Raw genomic sequence first — 7,953 nt, 5'->3', positions numbered from 1 at the left:
GCCAAATGCTTTGCTCCTTCACCTGGCCTTGTGGTGGGGGTAGGAGGCAGGGCTGCAAGGGGTTTCTGGGGGTGAGGGCCAGACTCAGAGGGAGACCATCTCAGGTCTTAGTAAAGACAACATCCTGATTTCTGGTTTCCCAGGTACCTGGGAAGGAAACAAGAATTTATTAACCACCTACTAGGTGCCAGGCACTACGCTGGGCGCTTTACAAATACAATAACCCTGGAAAGTAGAGAAGTGACTTGCCCAGGGTCACACAGCTAGCAAGGATCAGGCTGGATTTGAACTCAGACTTTCCCTACCCTGGGCCTAGCATTCCTTATAGTACACTGTCTCTCCAGGCTGAACATTCCCACCCCCTCACCCGGCCCTCCCAGAGCATAAGCCCACAGGGTTCTTCACTAACACCTGCTGCTTGCTTCCGAATGTCTCTGGGGGGCTAAAATGCACCACACAGTGCCTTCGATGCTGCCTGCTGGGGCACAGGACAGGGGGACAGAGTCCTCCCTAGCTGGGCACTCGATGCCTCTCTCAATGCAGCTTAAAGGTTTATCAACATTTCTTTTGTCTCCCTAGGGATGCTACATTTCCACAAGTTCTAAGTCACAGAAACAACTCTTTAAACGTTTTTTAAGGTGGGGGAAAAGGAGGGCCACTGAGAGAATAAGGGAAATAGAAGGAAAACCAGAAGCAGACTCCCAGACCAGGAGGGGGGTTCAGAGGTCAGCAGGGGCCAGCCCCCCACAATGTCCATGTGAAGTGCTCAGCAGAGCACAGTGGAGAGAACACACGTAAAAGGAGGGGCCTGGACTGGACCCCTCGCCTCTCTTCCCAGCGATCCTTTGCTCTAATAGTTAGGGTGACAGGGAACTCACCACTTTAAGGGCAGCTGTTACTTTGCAATATTTCTAGTCTTTACAGTATTAAACATCGCAAGAAATGAAAAGCTGAAAGTTTTCAGGAAAATATGATATTTTGTTTTCAGAAAACAAATAAAGCCCTCAGGGGCTCATGGGGCCGGGGAGTGGAGAGGGAAAGGGGACAAGGGGGGAAGGGAATGCACATGAAGGACCTCCCCAGGGGTTCAGAGGGTCCTGTCCCAGGCCCAGCGGGGTCTCTCCAGCTGCTAGACCAGGGACAGCTTCAGGGACAAAAAGGGCTCCCAGTCAGGTCCCCTGCCCGATGGAACGGGGGCCAGTGGAGGGGTCGTTTTGGGGTCATAGCACCAGGGCTCCACCGGCCACGAGCTTTATTAGGTTCCCACCCTCAAGTGGCTAGGGCTCCCCAGGAGCCCAGTCTGCCTTCCAGGCCATGCCCAAGGCATGGGCACAACGGGAGGCCAGAGGGCATGGGGGAAGGGCCCCCATGGCTCCCAGGAACCCACAGCTCTGGCTCATCTGGGTGTGGGCGGCCATCCCTCTGCTCCTGGGAGGGTTGTCCTCCTCCTTTCACAGACCCAGGGCTGGGGGTGGCAGTGGCCACTGGAAGCAGGTGCTGGCCCCACTGATGGAGTCACACAGTGGCACTGGTCACTCGGCCTTTCTGCGTTGGGGATGGTGGGGCCTCGTTTTTCTCTGTCCGTTTTTTCTTCCTTCTTTTCTTTCTCTTTGCAGTGAGCGGTGCGTGGTCCCCATTGTACTGGGTCCCTCCCGCTTCTAGCTCCTTGTGAAGGGACAGGGGCCGAGCCTGCTTCTCCGGGCTCCCTCTGGGACCAGCTTCCTTCCCCTGTCCAACCTGTGACTGCGCCTTCTTCTTCTTCTTTTTCTTGGGTACCTGCTGCTCTATGGGGGCCTCCTGGGCAGGCAGGGCTCCAGGCTGCAGAATGTCTGTCGCAGACACAGCTGCCTCCTGGCATCTTCTCCACTGCTCATCGCTGTCTGAGTCACTGCTATGAGACAAATGAAGTTGGTCTTCCCAGACCCTGGCCCACCACCCCCTTGGACCAAGCTGTACCTTCTCAAATTCCTGACAGGGCAGGGCAGATCAGTGGGCAGAGTGCTGAATTTGAACAGAGCAGCAGTTGGGATGGAAGCTGGGTTCACTAGCTGGGTGAACCTGGGCCAATCACCTAACCCCTCTGACCCTCCATTTCTTCATCTGGGACATGGAGATGCCACCTGTCACCCATCCTATACAAGTCTGTGTGAGGATCCCAGTGTCACACAAATGGGGACTGTCAGGATGACAGATCTGGGTAGGGTCTGCTGTGGGGGCCATGGAGGGGACTGGTCAAGGCAGTAAGCCAGGAGCACATGGCTCTGGGTCCAGCTGCTCCCTTACCTGGAACTGGGCGGAAGCCGCTTTCTGGTCCTGGCGGGAGGCGCTGCATCCTTTGGGCTGCCTGGGATGGACGTGAAGAAGAGGCGGAAGCCTGGGACATTAAAGAGCCAAACACAGGAGTGTGAGCCCCAGGGCGGGCTGGACCCCCTGCACCCAGAGGGGCCGAGCTCAGAAAAGGGGGGATGGACACTCACCATCATCCTCTTCGGGGCCTGTCTGCACAGGAGCCTGCACGGGTGTGGAGCTGGAGTCCGAAAGGGTGATACAGCTAAAGGGGAGACAACAGCAGCGACTGAGCTGGATGTTGTCAGCTAAGGCCCAGACTGCCGGAAAGGATGGGGTTAGACAGAGGCCAGACGGAGCAGGAAGAACGATGATGACGATGACGATGATGACGATGATGATGATGATGATGAGCTAATCTGTCTCAGGCTGGGGCTGAGTCCTTCCTCTGACACAGTCTGTGACCCCGGGCAGGGCCCCTCCCTGCTTGAGGACATGGGGGACTGCTAAGACTAGGAGCTCTGGACACACTGCCTTATACTGATGAGATGACAGTTCCAATATGACCATTGATGCACCCACTGTAGAACACAGCTGAGTTCTCGGCGGGGTGAAGTACAGGGAAAGCAGCTGAGGGAATTGGCTGGGACTTCCCCCAAGCTGATCAACACATATCCTGCCACCTACAATCCTGGAGAGTTTATAGTCTCTGAAGTTCAGTGACTTGTCCAGGATCACGCAGTCGGTGAGCGTCAGAGACTGGGCCTTAGCCTAGGTCACCCTTGCCTCGCAGCCTGCTCTTTACCCACTACGTCATGGACATCCACCAGGAAACATTTGTCAAGAGCCTACTATGTGCCAGGTGCCATGATAAGTGTCACCTTTTGTGAAACTGCTTCCATTCTACGGCACTGTGCCTGCGCACAGTTGGGGCTTTATAAACACTGCCTGACTGCTCTTATCTGGCTTTCTTCCTCACCCACTCTGGAGTTGGGGGCTCAGGGGGTATGGTTTTCCTTACCTGTCCAATAAGGCTCCCAGTTTTTTTGCTACATGAACCCGGAACTCCGGAGTGGTCTGCAGCTCATTCCCATCCTGCTCATGCTCATCCACCTTGTGTCTGCAACGAAAACAAAGGCACTAACTCACCCAGGGGCTCGGGAGACCCTTGTCCCAGACAGCGCAGAAAACCCTGGGCTGACCCACCACATTGTGGATTCTGCTTCTTGGAGCTGGAGACCCCAGGCTGAAAATGCCAAAGTACCTGAGGCTTGGACGGGCAGCTGGCCGATTGTCCTTAGCTGTGACCTCTGCAGAAAGAAAGGGAAATGGAGGCTTTGGGGACAAGATCTTACTGGAGTCATTTCCTGTCTGGGTAAAACTTTCTCATTTTCAAGAGGAAGAGTTTGGACCAAGTGTCCACTGAGGCCCCTCCTAGCCCTGACATCCCCTGTTCTAAGGCTCCTCCCAGCCCTGACATCCCCTGTTCTAAGAGCCCTCCCAGCCCTGACATCCCCTATTCTAAAGCCCCTCCCAGCCCTGACATCCCCTGTTCTAAGGCTCCTCTCAGTCCTGACACTCCCTGTTCTAAGGCTCCTCCTAGGTCTGACATCCCCTGTTCTAAGAGCCCTCCTAGCCCTGACATCCCCTGTTCTAAGGCTCCTCCCAGCCCTGACATCCTCTGTTCTAAGAGCCCTCCTAGCCCTGACATCCCCTGTTCTGAGGCCCCTCCCAGCTCTGACATCCCCTATTCTCAGGCCCCTCCCAGCCCTGACATCCCCTGTTCTCAGGCCCCTCCCAGCCCTGACATCCCCTGTTCTCAGGCCCCTCCCAGCCCTGACATCCCCTGTTCTAAGGCTCCTCCCAGCCTCGACATCCCCTGTTCTGAGGTCCCTCCCAGCTCTGACATCCCCTGTTCTGAGGTCCCTCCCAGCTCTGACATCCCCTGTTCTGAGGTCCCTCCCAGCTCTGACACTCCCTGTTCTAAGGTCCCTCCCAGCCCTGACATCCCCTGTTCTCAGGCCCCTCCCAGACCAGACATCCCCTGTTCTAAGGCTCCTCCCAGCCTTGATATCCTCTGTTCTAAGGCTCCTCCCAGCCCTGACATCCCCTGTTCTAAGGCTCCTCCCAGCTCTGACATCCCCTGTTTTAAGAGCCCTCTTAGACCTCACATCCCCTGTCCTAAGGCTCCTCCCAGCCCTGACATCCCCTGTTCTAAGGCCCCTCCCAGCTCTGACATCCTAAGTTCTAAGCTCTGATGTTCTAGGACCTGCGAACCATCTATTTTCTCCTCTAACAAGGACTACTTCCTGAAGGCCTATTTCAGGTCTGGCTGTGCACTAGACTGTAGCAGGACACGCAAGCACAAGATAAGGTTCTTGCCCCTGAAAAGGTTATGATCCTGTGACCTACAGAGACTTGGAAAGTGTCTGCTGTTGTGGGAGGACAAGACCCGTAGAGATCACCCTGGGGGGCTGAGAGGATGTGGGTGCTGGGGGGGGGGTTTCCAAGGTTTTGCAGTTGGGGGGGCAGAGCTGCCCCCAAGGGGTCCGACCATGACAGCCCAGAATCTTAGGATTGTTAAGAGCTTTGGAGTCCCATGGATCCACGCTGCACCTCGGGGGGAAGATACAAGCCACCTTGGCTGGGCTCGGGGCGTGGGTTCCAATCCTGCCCTGGCTGCTCAAGCACGTCCCTTCACCTCCCGAGGCTCCAGGCACTGAGACCACGTGGTCTCAACGTTAAAAGAGGTTAGAACCAGGTGGTCTCTATGTAAAAAGAGGTCTGGGACCACGCGGTCTCTACGTAAAAAGAGGTTCGAACCAGGTGGTCTCTACGTAAAAAGAGGTCTGGGACCACGCGGTCTCTACGTAAAAAGAGGTTCGAACCAGGTGGTCTCTACGTAAAAAGGGGTGTGGGACCACGTGGTCTCTACGTAAAAAGAAGTTCGAACCAGGTGGTCTCTACGTAAAAAGAGGTCTGGGACCACGTGGTCTCTACGTAAAAAGAGGTTCGAACCAGGTGGTCTCTACGTAAAAAGAGGTCTGGGACCACGCGGTCTCAACGTTAAAAGAGGTTCGAACCAGGTGGTCTCTACGTCAAATGAGGTCTGGGACCACGTGGTCTCTACGTAAAAAGAGGTTCGAACCAGGTGGTCTCTACGTAAAAAGGGGTGTGGGACCACGTGGTCTCTACGTAAAAAGAGGTTCGAACCAGGTGGTCTCTACGTCAAAAGAGGTCTGGGACCACGCGGTCTCAACACAGAATGAGGAGCGGGGACCCTCTTCCAGCTCTGGAGCTTTGATCTCCCGAAGGACTCGGGGCAGTCCTGGGTTCGAGTCTTGCCTCTGCTGGGGGTCAAGTTCCTTCCAAGAGGCTTCCCTGCCCCCAGGTCTGTTACCGCCCTCGGTAACCCCCGGGGTCCCAATTCCGCCTCCCCCTCCCCTCTGACGTGACTCATCCTGCGCAGGCGCACCGGGCCCCTACTCCTCTTCCTTCCCCCGCCCGTCCTTGGGGCTCCCTACCTTGTCCCCCCTCAGGGCGCGACCCCCAGCCCCAGGCCGGCACGGCCGCCTCCCGGCAGCGCTGCAGTTCCTCGGCGTCGTTATCCTCGCTGCTCTCGCCGTCGCTCACGCTACCCCTGGGCGCGGCCATCTTGGTCCGCGACGGTGCATTGTGGGTCGTCCTTCCGCTTCCCTTCATTCCCTCCCAGGGGCCGCACGTGAGCGGGGCGCAGCGCAGGGTATTGTGGGGCTTGTAGTTCCGCGATCAGCAGAGCATCCCAGAGGCTGGCTCAGCCCTGAATCAGAACCTCCTCCCTGACATGCGCGTCCAGCCTCTTCTCAAAGACCTCCACTTAGGGAGAGAGCACCCCCTCCCAAGGGGGACCCCGCCTCCCTTTGGTTCAGCTCCCCACGCGAGCGAGTGTTTGCAGAGCTCCCAGTGCTCCCTTACGTCTTGGGGGGCCAAGAGGATGTGGCTTACCCTCCCCCACCTGAAAACCCCCAAACGCTTCGAGTTAGCCACGAGGTTCCGCTGAGTCATGTCATTTTCTAGGCTAAGTGTAACCACTTCCTTTGACCAGGGCAGGAGGTTTTCCCCTTAATTTAATTTATTATTATTTTTTAAATGCGAATCCTGCCCCTGGTTCTTCCCCCTGGGGTCAGGCAGAGAGTTTAATTTGCTGTAGAGACGATGGAACAAGCAGCAGCCTTTCCTTGGTGTTCAAGGTCCCTGCAGAGCTTGCAGAAATAAGTGGAGAACATAGTGATCATTTTTAGGGAGTGGGATGAAATGACTTTCCCAGAGTCTCCTAGCTGGCCAGATTCGCACTCAGGTCCTTCTGAGTGGATACAAAAAAAGGCAAAAGACAGTCCCTGTCCTCAGTGAGCTTATGGTGTAATATATATATACGTATAAATATATATAGAAAGGCTGGATAAAGGAGAAATAATTGACAGAGAGAAGTCCCTAGAATTAAAAGAGGCTTCCTGGAGAAGGTAGGATCTTCGTTGGGATTCAAAGGAAGCCAGGCAGGTGTAGCTAAGTCATTCTTGTCACAATGTTGCTGTTACGTGTACAATGTTCTCCTATGTTTGCCCATTTCGTTTTGTATCAGTTCATATCCAGGTTTTTCTGAAATCATCCTGTTCCTCATTTCATATATCATAATAACATTCCACACACTCACATATCACAACTTGTTCAGTCATTCCTCAACGGATGAGCTTTCCTTCAGTTTTCAGTTCTTTGCCAACACAAAAAGAGCTGCTGTAAATATTTTTGTACAAAAAGGCTCTATTCCCTTTTTCTTGATTTCTTTGGGATACAATCCTTAGTATGGAAATTGCTAGGGTAAAGGGTATACCCCATTTTATAGGCCTTTGGGTATTGTTTCAAACTGTTCTCCAAAAAGACTGGACCAGTTTACAACTCCACCAGCAGTGTATTAGTGGCCCTATTTTCTACATTCCCTCCAGTATTTGCCATTTTCCTTTTCTGTCATGTTAACCAACCTGATAGGTGTGAGGTTTTAATTTGCATTTCTCTAATCAATAATGATTTAGAGCATTTTTATATAACCATAAATAGCTTTGATTTCTTCATCTGCAAACTGCCTGTTCATATCTTTTGACAATTTATCAATTGGGAAATGGCTCTTATTTTTGTAATTAGACTCAGTTCCCAAATATTTGAGAAATGAGGTCTTTATCAGAGAAACTTGTGTAAATTGTCCTTCTTCGCTCAGTTTCTTGATTTCTGAAGGATGCTTTAATCCTCCTCTTGGAAGGGCTTATCATCAAGGATTCTGTGACTGACATACTTTTCAATATGATATGCTATTCCATTTGATCTGGGTGACCCTGGTAAAGTAAGTGAACAGGTATTATCATCCCCATTTCACAGATGAGGAAACTGAGGCTCAGAGAAGGGAAGAGACTTGATCATGATCATACAACTAGCAGTTGGCAAAGCCAGGATTCAAATCCAGGTCCACTACCCTGAACTACCTTCCTGATAGAAATGAGGAAGGGCCATTGCCTTTGTGGTTATGTGAACTGAGTGTGGATCAGTCAGTTAGGCAGTTGAAAATCATTTATTAATTGCTTACTATGTACTGTTTAAAGGAAAATTCTTCATTTGGGCTTTCACCCTGATTAATTAGGG

General features: G+C 53.1%; 1 protein-coding gene across 2 annotated transcripts; it reads right to left on the bottom strand.

Moving 5' to 3' along the window:
- Positions 1 to 957: 957 nt before the first annotated feature.
- On the bottom strand, positions 958 to 6,087 carry C4H12orf43 (chromosome 4 C12orf43 homolog). Of its 2 annotated transcripts, none has more exons than XM_072600244.1 (6): positions 5,811 to 6,087; positions 3,551 to 3,596; positions 3,308 to 3,406; positions 2,478 to 2,551; positions 2,284 to 2,374; positions 958 to 1,891 (listed from the first exon to the last, which is right to left on the bottom strand). In XM_072600244.1, exons 1-6 carry the CDS (start codon positions 5,986 to 5,988, stop codon positions 1,516 to 1,518), a joined length of 864 nt encoding a protein of 287 aa, XP_072456345.1. In that variant the 5' UTR covers positions 5,989 to 6,087; the 3' UTR covers positions 958 to 1,515. The 2 variants fall into 2 exon arrangements, with proteins under 2 accessions (XP_072456345.1, XP_072456346.1); XM_072600245.1 differs by having other exon boundaries at positions 958 to 1,888; positions 5,811 to 6,000.
- Positions 6,088 to 7,953: the final 1,866 nt, after the last annotated feature.

This window comes from Notamacropus eugenii, chromosome 4 (assembly GCF_028372415.1).
Source record: "Notamacropus eugenii isolate mMacEug1 chromosome 4, mMacEug1.pri_v2, whole genome shotgun sequence".
NCBI lineage: Eukaryota > Metazoa > Chordata > Mammalia > Diprotodontia > Macropodidae > Notamacropus > Notamacropus eugenii.
This window is presented reverse-complemented; position numbering and strand designations above follow the sequence as displayed.

What these genes read in the sequence shown, in the direction of transcription:
- C4H12orf43 (XM_072600244.1), bottom strand. Translation starts at nt 5,988, where the DNA reads ATGAAGGGAAGCGGAAGGACGACCCACAATGCACCGTCGCGGACCAAG. An exon ending in GCGCCCTGAGGGGGGACAAG is followed by an intron (nt 3,597 to 5,810) that starts GTAGGGAGCCCC and finishes TTCTTTCTGCAG; the next exon opens with AGGTCACAGCTAAGGACAAT. An exon ending in CGGCTTCCGCCCAGTTCCAG is followed by an intron (nt 1,892 to 2,283) that starts GTAAGGGAGCAG and finishes TTTGTCTCATAG; the next exon opens with CAGTGACTCAGACAGCGATG.